The sequence below is a fragment of the Xiphias gladius genome, chromosome 4 (assembly GCF_016859285.1).
Source record: "Xiphias gladius isolate SHS-SW01 ecotype Sanya breed wild chromosome 4, ASM1685928v1, whole genome shotgun sequence".
Lineage (NCBI taxonomy): Eukaryota > Metazoa > Chordata > Actinopteri > Istiophoriformes > Xiphiidae > Xiphias > Xiphias gladius.
Window position 1 is genome coordinate 14,486,849 of NC_053403.1, and position 17,831 is coordinate 14,504,679.

Genomic DNA, 17,831 nt, shown 5'->3' on the forward strand with positions numbered 1-17,831 from the left:
AATGGCAGAGAACTGAGGGAAATTCTGCAATGATTTTTAACGGAAAACTCTCAAAATGAAACTGAGAGATGCCACCAGCGGGCACTAAAGCTTGTTTTACAAAAGGAGAAGATTCTGAAAGGGTGATATAATCATTTGTTAAGGTGGCCTTTTTCCCTTTCTTTTTCTTCTCTTTTTGCAGTGTATCAGCTAAATTCCCTCAATGGTGCCAGTCTGTGCACCATTGAGGGAACAAGCAGATGCCTCGGGAGAAGGGCTTTCCCAATCCTAGGCGTGCTCCTCTGCCCTCCGCTGTCTTTATTTTTTTATTTGAAATATTTCCATCGAGTATTTGCGTCTTTTTGTGGGATGTGGCGTACAGGTGTGTAGGAAAAGGCTGATATGCCAGGGTTGGATATGCACACGTGAAACTGGATCACCAATATCTATTTATATGCGGAGTATGTCTGAACCCAAACACTCCAGTCAGGCATTGGAAGAGTCTGGTGCGCCCCCTGCTGGTTATATGGAGAAGATTTTTTTTTCATAATGTAGTATAATATAATATAATGTAACAATAATGTTGATCATTTGGATAAATTACATTACAAATAGAATTCTGGTATTATTTCACTGTACTAATTGAAAAACAATAAATGCTGCAATTTGGTATTGGATGACCATAAATTTCAAGATGATAAAAAAAAAAATCCAAAATCATCAAAATCGTCCACCTTTAATGACTGTACTGCAGGTGTCCTAAAGTCCAACGTTGCACAGCTGGTCCCATATGGGTAACACCTGTCAGCAGCTGAGTTTAAGCTTCATGCTAAACTTACTCTTTAAAGTTAAGCTTGTTCAACAGAAATAAAAATAATAGATATTAATAAAAGATCTGCTTGTCGATGTGACAATTGGAGCTCGTAAGAAATACCGAGACGGCAGAGCAAATTGCCAGAACGTGGCAAAAAATGTTGAGTACAACAGAAGTTTAAAGAGAAAATTTACAGCAAATTCCTGAACTAACTCAAAGTGAACCTTAGACTTAGGCCTTATTGTGCTGGTCACCTCATGTCATATACCACCTTGACCAGCATCAGGGCCGCAAGCTGATTGGACACTTCCCACAAAGTTAGCTCTGACTCAGCGTCTGTGGTCCCTCCCTAAATAACAGGACTAGTCTGCTGGCATCTCGTTGGACCCCTTCTTCACCCCGCTGAGCGATCGAGTGAGCGTATCCTCTTCTCAGCTCTCATGGCTCTGCTGTCCGTCCTCACGCCCGTTCTGATTGTGGTCCTGTGCCTGGTGATAGGCTCTATTCTGCTGAGGGCCCGGGAGACCGAGACCACCTCGACCCCTCCGGCGTCGAAAGCGGGTTTCAGACCCGGGGTGGACCAGGACCTAGGGGACGATACGGACATTCCAGCAAGAGAGGACGGTAAGAAATGAACAGGATTTTTTTTCTTTTTTCTGACTTGCAGAGCTGAACTTAATTTCCACCCCCCTCGCAGCCACGAGCCATAAAGAAACCAATGATATATAGTCCACAACAATCTCAACTCAGTAAACAATGTGCAATGTAAACTGGAACAACGTAGAAAACCCTTGATCATCACCTGAACTCAATGTTTTTCAAAGAGAAAAATACCTTGTGTGTTTTCCTTTTTATGAGTCAAATCTATAATTTTTTGATATTTCCAAATTTGTTTGTGTTTAATCAAACTAATTAAAAAAAAAAAAAAGTTTCTGGTGCTGTAGGCAAATTACAATGATTTTGACTGTAGATCTGCAACAATTAGTCCATTAATCGATTAGTTGATAGACAGAAAACTAATTGGCAACTACATTGGTAATCAATTAATCGCCTCAGTTGTTTTTCAACAACTGAGCTGTTTTTCAAACGTTCTGGTTCCAGCTCCTCGAGCGTGACAGTTTGCTGTTTTTCTTTGTCATATGTGACAGTAAAGACATTACAGAGGCCTGAAGGGACAGAAATTGTGAAAGCAATTTTTTTCACTTTTTTTTTTTTTTTTAAACATTTCATAGACTAAACGATTAATCAATCAATTGAAAAGAAAAAAGCGCAAATTAATCGGTGATTAAAATAATCATTAGTTGCGGCTCTAGACTCTTGCAGTCTCCCAAGGTAACAGTGTAGATAATCAATGTACACAAAACCATCAAAAGGGTCACACAGCTCAACAGCTACAACAAAAAGAAATGTGCTTGGAAACCTGCCATATAATAATTGTGCTATATAGTCAAATCAGTCAAATATTTAGTGGGAGAATTAACTGTTGTATTTCAAATCACTGTTTATATCACCTGGCACAGTGGAGTACAGTCTTTCATATTGTGATGTGAACATTTTCCCTCATCAAAGATGACTTTAACTCTCCACAACTAATCCAAGAGCACTGTCTTTGCAGATGCCCTTATTAACACCTAACAGTTTTGAATTTTCATATCAGAAGCTGCTCATTGGTCCCACTATTTGACTATCATCATTTTAGAGGATGGCGATTGGGTGGACGGCAATGAGGAGGAGGAGGTTCCACATGTGCCATACTCCCCACCACGTTACCCCAAGGAGACAATGTTGGAGAGATCCAAGGATTTCTACACTCTGATGGACCAGCGGAGGTCTGTCCGATTCATCAGCCCGGAGCCGGTCCCACGGGAAGTCATTGATAATGTCATCCGCACTGCAGGCATGTTTAAATGGACCACTGTAAATATGCTATAAACAGAGTTGGCCAGAGTTGATATTTGAAGGTCAAAACCAAAAACTCTACTGTTAATTCTTTTAATTCTTTTCTGTGTGTACCCCCCCCCAACCTCTTTTTCCTCTGGGCAGGTACGGCCCCTAGTGGAGCACACACAGAGCCCTGGACGTTTGTCGTGGTGTCAGACACAGAGATGAAGCACCGGATCAGACTGATAGTAGAGGAGGAGGAGGAGATGAACTACCGTCAGAGGATGGGGGACAAGTGGGTCCATGATTTGGCCAAATTAAAGTGAGCAACAACACTTACTCCACACATTCCTATCCCTATACCTGTGCTTTAACAAGTAACTGTTACTGCACTGACAGAAATCAATTGCCAACCCATTATCCTAAATTTTGGCCATGCATAAAATATGATTATTAGTCATAAGGACCAATCTTAAGTTTAACAATGTCTTCTAATTTCACATATCTCCTCTTTCTCACAACTTCTTTTCTCCTGCAGGACGAACTGGATTAAGGAGTACTTGGATGTTGCGCCATACCTGGTCCTTATCTTCAAACAGACCTATGGGAATCTGCCAAACAGCAAGAAAAAGACACACTACTACAATGAAATCAGTGTCTCCATATCCTGTGGAATCCTGTTGGCTGCATTACAGGTAAAGGACTAAATCACACATAGAAGTATAGACCAATCCATCCCTGTTTTCTTGGTTATAAATGCAGCTCAAATAAGAGCATACATTTAGGCATGCAACATGTCTGGTAAAGGGACTGAATATCTTTTGTTTTTGTCCATTTGCTTATCAGAATGTGGGTCTTGTTACCGTCACAACGACTCCCCTCAACTGCGGCCCCCAGCTCAGGTTGCTCCTCAAACGGCCAGCCAATGAGAAGCTGCTGATGCTACTTCCTGTCGGTTACCCTGGTTCTGACGCCACCGTGCCTGATTTGAAACGCAAGCCTCTTGACAAAATTATGGTGCACATATGACAGAGTCAAATCTGCAGAGAAAATAAAATTCAAAAAAGCAAAATACTTTTTTCTTCATCATCTTCTCTGGCAACTCATTTACTTAATATGATTTAATAATGCGATGTTTTTATTTTGCTTTGAGTCTTGCAAACAGGATAAGCATCGTCGTTGTTTAACAATCGCCTAATGTATAGTACAGAAGGAACATAGCGCTAAATGCCATTGCAACCGTGTTCAAGACCTTAACTCATCAGCTAGACAACCAAAAGTGGATGACATCAATGTCTTCACAGACTTCAAAATAAACCCCCTCACTGACAAGCATAGTTTAATATGCCGTTACTTCTATTTTGAAGGCAAAATAGCTCCATCCCTAGTGGACAGTTAAGGGGAAAATAAACAGCCAATCATAAGGAGTTTCTCCAGGTCGAACTACCTATTCAATGCAAACACTAAACATTTATTAAAGGTAATTCCTTTTCAAAGGTATTTCTTTTGTAATTACTTATCATAATAACATACTTTACAGTCTTTATTCGCTCCTAATTGTGATAGTCTTAACACACCCTTAAGGTTTACAGTCAGGTGTAAAAACCTTGTAAATCATTACATGTGGTGTAATCTCACTGAGAGTGCTAGATAAAGCCCCACAGGTACAAGTGTTAATTCAGTCCAACAAGCCCAATGCACAGATATTTGAAGGTCAACCGCATGGACTCTGACAAAAAAAACAAAGAAACTGGCTCGAAAGAAACTGATATCTAGATGATATCCAGCTCTGCTGCAAAAAATATAACACAGTCTCTTTTCAGTTGTTTGCCTTGACATTGCTTGTGTAATTTGTTTTTATGAAACACCTGAGCTTAATAGATTATTAACCCATCATTCAGTCCGTCAAACTTTTTATTTAATGGCCTTGGACATTAAATGAGCCCTGAAAAAAGCAACGCCCTTCCTTTTGCAATATAAAGTAATCATGCAGGTATTTTTGTGGGACCTCTTAGCTAGAACCGCCATCTCCTTACACCTCAAAATGGTGGCAGTGGGTTTTCATAAGTGCGAGATTTTTAGATTTTGACCGTGTGATCCTTCACTGAAGTCATCCGGTGTCTTTTCGCCGCTGAAGAAGCCTCCCACGCACAGCGCCTCCGTCTATCTTCATCGCCACCTCTCGGGGTCAGTAACGCTCGGGAAAAAGCGCTGAATCACCTACCGAAGAAGAAGAAGAAAGGCCACATTGCGCAGGCGTACACCACGTACACCGATGATCAGCGCTGTCTTGGCTGGATGCTAGCTGGCTAGCTGACGGTCTGTCCAGACACACACATTGGGCTAGAAGGGGGGAAGCGCGGCGGTGGAGAAGAAGGGCGACCCAAGCGCCGCTACGAAATGGCCGGGCAACAGTTCCAGTACGATGACAGCGGCAATACCTTTTTCTATTTCCTAACATCTTTCGTCGGACTCATTGTGATCCCAGCCACATATTACCTCTGGCCCCGGGATCAGAATGCTGGTAAGGCCCGATGTCTGAGCTCTGAGCTAACTTAGCTAACTCACTAACTAACCTCAGCCGGGGCAACGTGAGGTGTTCAGACAGCGTTTTGGCTCGTACAGGCTCACCGGATTGGCAGTCTGTGAATCTGACTGGCTTGCCTCCTAGATGCAGAGGCTGTACAACCTAGCCAAACGATGCAGTAACTTCATGTTAGCTAGTCCACGTCTGTTTCAGTGTCCAGAGCTTAGCTACCCATCCTGCTTCACTAACTACCAGCCCATGAGCTATCCATCTGTCCTAACTGCACCTATGAAGCCAGCGTTGCCTGCTTCTGTGGGTAAACATGAAGCTAAGTGCTGGGCTAGTTCAGCTAAAGCGTCAACATCGCAGGTTCTCAAGCTCGTCTTTCTGCCTTTATTGACCTTACCCTGACAAATCCTTATCTTGATACAGCTGTCTGTTTGTCAACAACACAGCATATCTAACACGTTTTACGTAGCATACTGACAAACTTTTACTTTGCTGGTCTATAGGGAATAGCTAAATGACAGGTCACCATAGAGGGCTTGGCTTAAGATGCTGGTAACAGTTAATATATTAATATCACGATATAAGACTAAATATTGCATGGAAGTAAGGTTATCCATTATCCCTGTGGCATTAACAGTGTTCACTTTGGCCGGTTTGACAGTACTAATGTGTCAATAATCTCTTTCTGCCCATTGTCTTTCCAGAACAACTGCGTCTGAAGAGCCTGAGGAGGGTCCATGGCAGGTGCCTGTGGTACCGGCTCAGGCTGATGAAGTCACAGCAGAGCATCGTCCCGACGCTAAAGTGAGTCTCAGTTAATTGGATTTGGTTTTGTAGTTTTATGATGCACAAAAATTCAGGGGGGTTATTGCTTGTCAACACACAGCTTGTGGGTAATGGGATGATTTACCAGGCTTCCCTTTCCCTGAAATTCTTCCATAGCACCTGGTAACATCTCTGACAGCGGATCACACTCTTCTTATTTAAAGTTGCCCTGAGATACTTTAAGTTGATAAGACTCCTGAATTATTTACTGTTTATAGTTATTTGTGGAACCATGTTAGTGTGTTACACCTAAGTGCAGCTTCAGATGGGTTACTTCCAAGCAAATGGCTTGACATATGATTGGCCTTAACTTGCAAGGCCGTATAGTAACAGGTTGGCTCCCTTCTCCTTTGCTGGCAAATGTCAGATCTCCTCTGTTGTTTGGGTGTGACTTGCTTTAGCTGTTTGCTCAGTCATCCTCCCGTCACCGGAGCTGTTCCTGATAGCTTACAGCTTCACTCCGCGTGTGTTTCCAGCTGGACGGGGACGTTGTCACTGTGGTGTGAAGATGAGACATACGCCACGCTGTCCATAGCATAGACAACCCGAGCTTACGTACATGCATGTGCGGAAGTATGTACTTGTGCCAAAAGTGAAGTATGCGTGTCACTTTTGGCCAAAGTTTGGCTCATGTTGTTTTCATGTGTAAACCTCTCAGGGACGTTTGCTGCTCGGGTAAACATTGTGTTGCGCTGTTTAAAATTTCTCTTAACATGACCCTGTTATCTCAGTGTTGTTTATTCATGCTGTGTTTGGGGGTTAATGGAAAGATGGGAGTTGGAGTGCTGTTCGCCGTCTTGCTCTGCCTGTCTTCTCTCACTCATTTGCCTCCTCGTCACAGTGCGTCTGTCTGAATATCCTCTCTTTGTTCTCTGTCTGCCCTCTCATCTGTTTAGCTTCATACCTCCATTTTCCACCCTTGTTCTATCACTAGACCTACATCCAGTTTTTTTTTCTCAAATTCATAAATTCTTCATTTGCATGGTTGCATTTGTGACAGAAGCTGGCTGAAGTGTCCAACATGTTTATTCAGTGGCATGAATAGAAAGAGATTTTCTTTAACCATTCTGTCAAAATCTTAGTATCTGTTTCCTCTTTGCAACTGTATCAAAACGATGTTGTTGATTATGGGAATCCATCGTGTATTTTTCTGGTTGAACTACTCAGACAACTCTGAGGCTAGTGAGCGGTTGTCATGGCAACAGATGTTGCAGAGCTGGCCATTGGGTTTTGCCATTGTCATGGAAACAAGTTCAACTTCCATGCATAAATACTAAACGACATTAATGTCAGATCCTGTCCTGCCTCTTCTGTTTATATACAGTAGACTAGGATGAGCTTTCTGTAGTGTTTTGAAATTACAATCAAATTACAACCTCATGTTTGTAGCTTTAATAACTGTAAGCCACAGTTTGAAAATGAGAACACAGTCATTTGTGTGTAACATTTTTTTTTTTTTTTCCCTGTTCATGTGTTTCCATTTTTAGGAAAGCAGCCTTGTTATTTGGGTGGGCTGTGTTCCTGCTGCTAGCCTACAAGGTGTCCAAGCTGGATAGAGAGTACCAGGAGTACAATCCTTATGAAGTCCTCAACTTGGACCCGGTAAACACACACAAAACATAAACTCAGCTGTATTCTACTGAAAAACTAAAGTCCCAAAAGTTTATGAACTTTTATCTTGTCTGCTCAAGATATTAGATCTATCAACTTTGATGACTACAAAAAAGATGGACTTGACTATGTCTGTTATGTATGGTGTATATAGTTTAATTATATTTCTGTCTCCAGGGTGCATCTCTGTCAGAAATCAAGAAGCAGTACCGTGTACTGTCACTCAAGTACCACCCTGACAAAGGTGGTGATGAGGCCACATTCATGAGAATTGCCAAAGCCTATGCTGCGTAAGTGTCAGTCAGGTCTTGACTTCATAATCCAGACAGCGAAAACTGCATCTGAATTCAATAATGAAAGTAATCACCTGCTGCAGCCTGTCATTTAGTTTCGATTGACTCATTTACTTATGTCGACTTGTTTCCCCACAGTCTGACCAATGAACAGTCGCGACAGAACTGGCAAATGTACGGTAACCCAGATGGTCCAGGAGGTAAATTAAGATACTCTCAATCTCACAGTAGGCTTTAGTATTTTTACGTGTTGACACACCTTCTGTGCTTCATGCCAGTGAGTCAACCTCTTATGAATGAGTTTCACAGTGGAAGATGAATTGAATCACAGAGGCCCATTCATTCCACTGAGAGCTGACACCCAACGCCTGTGATGAAAAAGCGTCTCCCACCTAATAATGGGAGACACTTTAATAATGTCTTCATGCAGATTTTGGTGGCTTCTGAGAACTGATTGCGTGGTTTTAAACTCTGTAGATCAGAAGAGTAATTGTTGAACATTATCAGGAGTTTTTCATTCTTTTAAAGATGCTACTTTTTAATGAATGTAAACGGGGAAAACAATCTTTCTGGCTCCCATGGTCTTAGTTGACATGCAGTTGGACATTGTCAGTGATGCTGAAATCTTCACGCAGCCCAGTGCTGTTGCAGGGAAATTTTACTGCTGTATGTAAACATGATTTTGCCATTTTGGTCCATTGCCTCTTATGTCTCCCTTTTTAGCTACCAGCTTTGGTATTGCCCTGCCTGCCTGGATTGTTGACCAGAAGAACTCCATGCTGGTATATTTTCATTGATTATGTCAATGTAGTTTTAACTGATAAACTTGCCTTGATTTGCTTGTGTTTTTCGTATGTGAGGAGCAGAGGGCCATCCGTTCAATCACCCAAAGAGGTTATTGATGCATTGGCTCTCTGCTACAATGTTATCCAGGATCACTGTGCATACTGTTGCAGGTCTTATTTAAAACGTGATTTGGTCCGATGGTTTTTTCTTTACCTTTGCAGGTGCTGTTGGTGTATGGACTAGCCTTCATGGTCATCCTTCCTGTTGTTGTGGTAAGTCGTCAACATGATTTAAAGTCAGTTTTTGTACAAAATAGAAAGTTTCCAATAGTGGCCTTTTCTTCTTCTTATACTATGGATGTTTCACTTTCATTTCTTCTGTCCTGCGTGTTTTTCCTTCTATACCTTAGGGCACATGGTGGTACCGCTCCATCCGCTACAGTGGAGACCAGATCCTCATCAACACTACCCAGCTCTTCATGCATTTCATGTACAAGACGCCAAACATGAACATGAAGCGTGAGTTTCTCCTTCACACTGCATGGTCACTTGTAATGTACAAGACTTTAACTGTGATGTACCCACAAATAATCTTTACCAAGGAAGCTTGAAATACAGTGAGTGTTCATGTAGTTAATATAGTCTTGGGTTGGGAGACAGTTATGATGAGCAGTAGATTCAGCTGTCACCGCTGTGGCTGTTTTCAGAGAGGTCCCTTTCAGATATGATATAATTCTTATATCTTAAGATTGGCGGAAAGCGCGACATCCACTTTACACATGACACATTTATGAATCTTTAATTTCTTGTCATCTTTTTTGACAAGTTTTTATTTTTGGCTAAATATGACCTCCAGGCTTGGCCATGGTGTTAACGGCAGCATTCGAGTTTGACCCTCGCAGCAATAAAGAAGCAACCATACGGCCAACAGACAACATCGAAGTGCCACAGGTAATAACAAGCATCAACGCAACGTGCTTTGGCTTGTGGGTCAGCATCTGTGTGTGTGGAAGAGATGGATTGTTGAGAATCAAACGGGAAATCCTCTAAGAACTGCAGAGTAACCTCAAGTGTGTGTGTCATAAACAACCTTTCCCGTTTCTCTTGCAGTTGATCCGTGAATTAGGAAATATCAACGTGAAGAAGAAGGAGCCTCCGTTCTGTTACCCTTACAGTTTAAAGGCCAGGGTCTTAGTGCTTTCCCACCTGGCACGTATGGACGTATCAGAGGAGTTAGAGGAAGGTAGGAGACTGAAAAATTGAAATTTCCATTTGTACTTGTCTAAAGACTTGATGCAAAGGATTTGTTACTAGCTGAACAGATGTTACATTTTCTTTAAAACTACTCTGAGAAGAATGTTAAATAAAGTTTAAATCGAGGTTTTGCCTTTTATCGCTTGCCTTTATGTCAGTTAAAACACTGTTGTATTTTATATGTTTGCATAATCACAGGGAGTTAGCATGTATAGCTCCATCTCAGACTTTTCTAAAGCAACCGAAATGGTCAGGAACGGGCTGTTTAGATTTCCAAAAATGGGAAATAAAACCGTTGCACAAGCTTTTTGGAGTAAAGATGCAAAGTCACAACATTTCATCATGATTACACAACTGTACCGTTTGTATGTTGTATGTAACAGCCCTACGCAGATGTAATGTACATGCTCGACTATCACAAGCTGTCTGGAGTAGTTTTGTTTTGCTGTTTAAAAAAAAAAAAAAAAAGAGACGCTGGAGAAGGGTGACTGAGATGAGCACTAGTTAGCGCACTATGTGGGATGTGAACACATGGCCTTTACCAGGATTTTGATTTAGAGAGGAGTGAGTAAATAAGGGAAAAACTCGTCACTCAAATTTTAATTTGCACCATCATGAAACCATCATCATTATGACTATAAATTATATTAGGAGAATGCGTTCAAATCTTTCACTTAAAAAGTCGAGACAAATCCACGTGACTTGTCCAAAATTGTTATTTGGACAATAATCCAAAATTATCTGCATGATAGTGCTATCTTTGTAAAGATATCGCTTTACCTAAGAAACATGATACAGGATGACAGAGGCATGTTATTCCGAACATTGTATGCATGTATGTTTCCATTCCCAGATCAGAGGTTTGTGGTGAGGAAGAGTCCAGCTCTTCTGCAGGAGATGATCAACGTGGGCTGTCAGCTCACCATGATGGCCAACAGCAGAGGAGGTACACACAGAGTATAGTTTGTCTGGTGGTAAATAAACATGGCCTATATGTGAATATGTAAAAGCAGAGGAAGCTGTGCATCTATATAACCACAGTAAACCCTGTTTGTAGTCTCTGTTCCCTCACTTCATCTGTCACTGGCTCTTGGATGACAAAATCTATATTTCAGTAGTTGGCTTTGTTGTTGTTTTATAGTCAAAATTGTAATGCCTTGATATAGTTTTCATGACTGCATATATGTGCACACTGCCATGCCTCTGTCCAGGTTTCCATGCACCTCGACTGGTGACCATAGAGAATTGTATGAAGCTGACCCAGATGACAGTGCAGGGCCTGCAGGAGTCAAAGTCACCGCTTCTGCAGCTGCCCCACTTTGAGGAGGAGCACCTCCGCTACTGCATCTCCAAGAAGGTGCCTGCCACGTGTCTGCATGTGCACACACGCATTGTACTTGAGCGAGTTGGCGAAAATATATGACTTGTCCTCTCCTCTTCAGTATAAAGTTCGGAGCCTTCAGGATCTGGTGAGTCTCAAGGACTCCGACAGGCGCAGCATGTTGCGTTTCTTGGGGGAGGAGAAGTATGATGAGGTCATGGCTGTTCTGGGCAGCTTCCCTCACATCACCATGGATACCAAACTGCAGGGTCAGTCCTAAAATACACACACACAAACACACTTTGTTTGGCCACCTTTGGCTTAAAACACTTCCATAAGCAGCCAGTGAAATTGTTGCGTCTTAGTTTTTGTCACTTCAGCTGAAGGGACTTCACTGTAGTACAATCTTTGTTATAGTACATGTCGATAGACTACTGCTACTGATTAACTACGGAGTATAGTGAAGCTAGCATCGACACGTGGAGAAAGATATAGGACATGAAGTAAACGTTACTGACTCGGGAAATATACTCTCGCGGTCTTTCGAGCAATGCTTAAGCAATAACTGATCACAAACTCTTGAAACTATGATGGGGTTCAAGCATAACCTGACTTCAGGTTCAATTTTAACTCCGGTGTCAGACAAACCAATGGAACGTGGCTGTGAACTCTGATGTTTAACTTTGTTAAACTGCCAATATGTTATATTTATAGATTTTGTACTTGCTTATGCTCAGACATTTCAAATTCTTTTTATTCTCTCTCTGCAGTCCTTGATGACGAGGACAGCAATAACATCACAGCAGGCTCTATTGTCACAGTAACTGTCACTTTAACCAGAAAACGGATGGCGGTAAGGAATGATTGCATTAGGTTAAGCACTTACATAATTTGGCAACTTTTGTAAATCCGCTTGATTTCTGTTGTTGCTGCCTTGTACATGCATTTCCTTGGATGACCACTAGAGTATACTGTTGACTGTATGCCTGGTAGAAAAGCATGAATTCACTCTCTCTGTGTAATGTGTGTGCAGGACATGTTTGAAAAAGAGCAGGAGTCAACGCCGTGTCCAGGAGAGGAGGCTGCTGCTACAGAGGAAGCAGTAAGAATAACACACAAACACACACACACACACACACAGAGCTCATGTGAAATCAGACTCATTTATAAGTTTGGGTCAGATTTAGCCATGATTAAAAGTTTAATGATTCAAGAAATCCTGTAGTGTTCACCAAGCCTTTTGTTCTTGTTTTTTTTGTGTGTGTGTAAAGCAAGGAGACTCGAGTAAAGCCAAACCCAAAGTGTGGCAGAACAAGAGTAAAGGGGCTAAGAAGACAGCCAAGTCCAAGAAGAAAAAATTAACCAAAAAGAAGGCCACTCCTGCACCTGCAAAAACCAAGCAGGCCAATGGCAACGTGGCAGGAAATGTACGTGTCCGGCACCAGCTGACTTGGATTAATTGTCATATATTTACAAAAACTACGCTGCCTAAATCGTAAATTCTTGTTATCACTGCTGATGTCGCAGGAAGTTGTAGCAGCAACATCAACATCAGCATCAGCAGCAGCAGTAAAGGAGGAAGAGGACGAGGCCTCGGACAAGGGCAGCGAGTCCGACGAGGGCGAAGCCAATAAGGACTCTCCCAGCGAGAGGGACGAAGACAGCGACAAGCAAAGCGACACAGAGGTGGATGAGATGGCTGGCGACGATGAAGAGGTCAGGGAACTTTATTTGGCTGCATATGTTGGTATCAGACTTCAGCAATATAATAAAGAATCATGCTGCGAGGCCATGATACTCACTCTTAGGATATGCTGTGATAAAAAGAGTCAGCAGCACAGTACTTCTTCCAAATGCATCGTTACTTACAGAAGCCATTCACGTATCTTAAGCTTAATGAATGTAAAGGAAACACTGCCTACATCCTCCACTGTCTACATCTCCCCGTCAGGAGTGGGAGGCGTTGCAGCAGAGCATCCAGCGGCGAGAGCGGGCCCTGCTCGAGACCAAGTCGAAGGTGACTCATCCCGTCTACAGCCTCTACTTCCCCGAGGAGAAGCAGGAGTGGTGGTGGCTCTACATCGCCGACCGCCGAGATCAGACCCTCGTCTCCATGCCCTACCACGTCTGCACACTAAAAGACACAGAAGAGGTGAGCTTGTGTGTGTGTGTGTGTGTGTGTGTGTGGGTGTGCGCGTGTTCATATGCACCCTAGCCTCTCACACATCCTGTTGCTAGGCAACCTTTTGCACTTGTGTCATTATTCCCTGACAGAGGAGTGTGAGTGTGTGTGTGTGTGTGTATATGTGTGAGTGTTTACTTTGCTCAGTTTGCACCTCTGATGCCGCTGCTCTCCAGCAACAATAAGGATTGACAGCAAGGTAAACGCCTAATGAAGCCTGCGTAGGTCTGCGTGACCAGCTGTTCCTGCTCTCAAGGAATGCAATAGCAAGAGGTGACCCACCCATGCACAACAGTTCACCGTCTAGCAATCAATTACCCTGTCACTTCAACAATTCCTTCCGTTGTTTGTGTTGTGAGACTGCTCATACGCTGTGTGTTTGACAGATGTGTTTTTGTGGAGGGCAGAAAGGCTGCTCTCATCAACAAGACAGGGTAGTAAATTGCCGTTGCGTTCATGGATCATTCTCCGCTCACACGCTGAATAATAATTAGCCTCCTTGTGCTGATAATTAGATGTTAGTCATTGTAAGACATAGTAATCACAGCTTGGGGTAATGCTGGTCTAATATTTACAGTTGAACCCCATCATCATGCGGTGGGTCATTTGTGATTACCTACCGCACTGCGTCCCTCTGCAGCTAGATGATTATTCATCATCAGTAACAGCGGTTTCTCTTTTTGTAATATTTAGCAGTGTGGAGTGTGTGTGTGTGTGTATGTGTCCTTTGACAGGTTTGCCTCCTTCTGGTGCTTCTAATAGTGTGTCTGTTTTTGATGAATATAAGAAGGTGGACCTTGTTAAATGCTGACGACAGCCACCTTATTTCTTTACATGGTGACAATTGCAAACAGTAACATTTGCACCTGCTTTAATGTAACACTGTGCTCAATACATCAAGCAATCATGCCCAGCTATGACTGCACCTTGAGTGCTTCTTCGGGTAGTTTTTAAAAGGTGTGTGTGTGTGTGTGTGTGTGTGTGTGTGTGTGTGTGTGTGTGTGTGTGTGTGTGTGTGTGTGTGTGTGTGTGTGTGTTCTTTCCCAGGTGGAGCTGAAGTTTCCAGCTCCCTCCAAAACGGGCAACTACCAATATTCTGTCATCCTCCGCTCTGATTCCTACCTGGGACTGGACCAGATCAAACCACTCAAGGTGACAAGAAAGCTGTCTGTGTGTGTACGTTGGTGTGTGTTGGTGTGCGAGATTTCATGGGGAATTCCCACTGCTGGCTAGAGTAGTTTGCTGAGCCATTTCTTGAGCCAAATCTGTATAAATTGCCCTGGATATAATGGTTCTTTTCCTGCCAAAACAGCTGAGACAATAGACCCACCAGCCACCGCCAACATGTTGCAGAAGCTAGCTGAACAATGGTGGTAATTGCTGCCAAGGTGTTGGATATAAGAGGATCTCTTACAAGGCAAACCAAATAATGAATTGAACTGGGTTTTTTTGTTTTGTTTTTTTTTTTAAAATTCTATTACACGTTAGACATTTACATAGAGTGCACTTGAAGGCATGATGTTGCTGCCATTGGTTAAGAATCAGTCAGTTTTGGGAGCTAATCGTGAATTACCTTAAAATTCAGTATCTTTTTAAAGCTATTTAAAAACATCTAAACTTTGAAAAAAGTACACAAAATTTCTCTAAGTCTTAAAACTTGTTTTTTTAAGTTGTGGAAGCATATATATATATATATTTTTAAGTAGTTCTTAAATTGCTGTTTGAAGAGGAAAAAAGTCATGTCAAGCCGATGTAGATTCTTAAAAATCATCATAGGTAAGAACTGGAGATAGACGTTTTTTGCAATAGCAACAGATTTCTGTTTGAAATAGGAATTGAATCAGTAATATTTAATTTAGACAAGCCATCTAGGGTACATTGTCTCTGTTGTGCTTTCATTTTGCAGCTGAGAATTTAACTTCTATCCAGTGTGAATTTAAAAAGAAGCCTTGCAGCTTCTTCTGTAAAACAATTCAGAAAGGTCATTCTTACTGGAAGTAAAACACTGCATCTTACATCAGAAACTTGTTGTTGCACTGACCTTTAGTGAGGTAAAAATTTCAGGTCTGGTGGACTACTTTGTGTGTCCCTTGTGTTTTCCTAGTTGGAGGTCCACGAGGCCAAGGCCATGCTGGACAACCACCCACAGTGGGACATCCCCGACACGGAGGAGGAGGATGAGGAGCAGGAGGACAGCGACGGCATTGAGGAGAGTGAAGACGACGACGAGGACAACGACTGAACGCAGACGCACGCACACAAACACACACACTCAGCCTTCTCCCATGGACTGGCCACCCACCCACCCACCCCTGACCCCACAACAGCACTCAAGAGCAGCGAACGAGGAGCAGCGATGCCCTGCCCACCACACACACACACACACACACACACACACACACGCACACACACAGAAACACACTGAATCATAGGGGACAATTTATACACACCTAGCCCCCCTCCTCTTCCTCGTCCATTTGACCCTTACGATGACATGGACTGTGACCCCGCTCCCTCTGTTTCCCCTTTTCTACAGAGACTTGTTCCTTCACTTTCCGTTGCTGGCGGAAGAGAATTCTGTGAATACTTAACCAGGCCCGTGTGTGTGCGTGTGTGTGCGTGCGTGTGTGCGTGCGTGTGTGTGCGTGTGTGTGCGTGCGTGTGTGTGTGTCTCTGTATGCTGTGGGTTTGTGACCTTGTATGTGTTTGTACAGGTATGAAAGATTGACACACTGTGGACTGGAGGACCTATTATCTGGGCTCTTTTCTTGAGGGGATGTATAACAGCTAATTAGTTTGCAAAATTAACAGAAAAACACATGACCTCCGTACAGAAATAATGACTTTGCTCTCGCTCCTAATTTTTAAAATCACTCAGCACCAATGTTTTCATCACCAATGATACTTTCTATTGTACACTTAAACTGCAGAAGTGTGAGCTTTAGCTGTATACGTCGGGGAACACATCTGAGTCAACCATCGGGACGTTTGCTCCTTCTTTCAGCGCACAGGAGCACAGTTAATGCTCATCAGTTTTTGTTTCTTTTTTGTATGTGGTTTTTTTCTTCTTTTTTTTTTTCTCCCCCAGCTGTCACACCCACCAGTCGCCTGTATGTACGTGTACTTCCTGTTTGTTGAAGGGGATGTCTACAGATATACTGGTCTCCAGTCAGTTCTGTTAATGATGCCTGGTCTGCCCCTGGGATCCACATCAAACTGCATTTTGGTAGAAAGCAGGTGGCCCTTGAAATGAATTATGACCTCAAGTGTAATGAGGGAAAACGGCAAACTTGCAGTGTTAAGATTTCTTTCTTCTTCTTCATATACTACATAAAAGGTGTGAGTTTTCAGTCTTTTTAAGGGGCTGAGATACTGATATAGATATACAGATATATATGTACTTGTGGCTTTTCAGAGAAGTGACTTCCTTCCTCTTTTTTTTTTTTTTTTGTACAATTGTAGCACATTCCAGTGTATACTCATTGTCCAAAAAGGCCTTATGAATACAACTGAAATACCACAACATACAAGTCTTTGGGTGCTATGCACCAGTGGTTCTTGGGAGAGCAAAAAAAAAAAAAATTTTTAGGTTTTTTTTTTTTTTTTTTTTTTGGTGTTTGTTAAAATCAACAGTGTTTTTCCTTTGTTTCAGTTTAGAATTAGTCTCTTCATAGTAACCTATAGCTCCCAAGTCTTGGGATACATATCACTGATCTTGCCATGACAAAGCCTCTAATGAGTACAGTTTTGTCTGCTGAAAGCGGGTTAGCAGTCAAGCATGGCATGTGACGGGCGCTGTGTTAAAGGGATTGGATTATGAGGTCCCTGACACACACACACACACACACACAAACACACACACAGCACTCATGATCTAAAAACCTGTTGAAAATAACTTGTAGTGTAAGCATATTCTGTCCAGCACCTTTTCTCTTAAGTCATTGAAGCAGAACAAGCTTAGTTTTGAAATAACTGCCATTTCAGATGGCTTTTTTCCCCCAACAAATCTCCTGGAGGGTTTCCTTTTTTTTTTTTTTTTTCCTTTTTTCTGTCTCTGGAATAAACAGTTCTGGCTAAACGAGAGACCCCCCCCCCCCTTTCATTTAAATTTAGTTTTAGTTTTTGTCTCAGTTAAGCTGTAGTTGTAACAAATGTAACATACTGTAGGTCTTTGTCTTGTTTTCTTCCATTCTAACCTTTGTTTTTACATCTGTTAGACTCATGAGTGGAAAAAAAAAAGAAAATCAGAGCTTCCTTGTATGGCTCTGTTGGCTCTCACTGTATGTTGATGACCTGACAGTTCAGTTTTTAAGACATAAAAAAATCTTTCACCAAAAATATCCTGTATGT

General features: G+C 42.2%; 2 protein-coding genes across 2 annotated transcripts; both read left to right on the forward strand.

Annotated features, from left to right (window-relative positions):
• The first annotated feature begins 1,119 nt into the window (after positions 1–1,119).
• iyd (iodotyrosine deiodinase) lies at positions 1,120–3,735 on the forward strand. The gene is made up of 5 exons (XM_040125636.1): positions 1,120–1,417; positions 2,493–2,690; positions 2,837–2,996; positions 3,213–3,369; positions 3,521–3,735. Exons 1-5 carry the CDS (start codon positions 1,234–1,236, stop codon positions 3,701–3,703), a joined length of 882 nt encoding a protein of 293 aa, XP_039981570.1. The 5' UTR covers positions 1,120–1,233; the 3' UTR covers positions 3,704–3,735.
• A 1,150-nt stretch (positions 3,736–4,885) lies between these two features.
• Positions 4,886–16,907, forward strand: sec63 (SEC63 homolog, protein translocation regulator). Its single transcript, XM_040124932.1, has 20 exons — positions 4,886–5,198; positions 5,915–6,014; positions 7,523–7,637; positions 7,824–7,936; positions 8,078–8,139; positions 8,663–8,721; positions 8,947–8,997; positions 9,135–9,243; positions 9,581–9,675; positions 9,835–9,967; positions 10,832–10,924; positions 11,190–11,335; positions 11,421–11,568; positions 12,070–12,152; positions 12,333–12,401; positions 12,571–12,726; positions 12,827–13,015; positions 13,251–13,451; positions 14,529–14,633; positions 15,586–16,907. Exons 1-20 carry the CDS (start codon positions 5,075–5,077, stop codon positions 15,721–15,723), a joined length of 2,289 nt encoding a protein of 762 aa, XP_039980866.1. The 5' UTR covers positions 4,886–5,074; the 3' UTR covers positions 15,724–16,907.
• Positions 16,908–17,831: the final 924 nt, after the last annotated feature.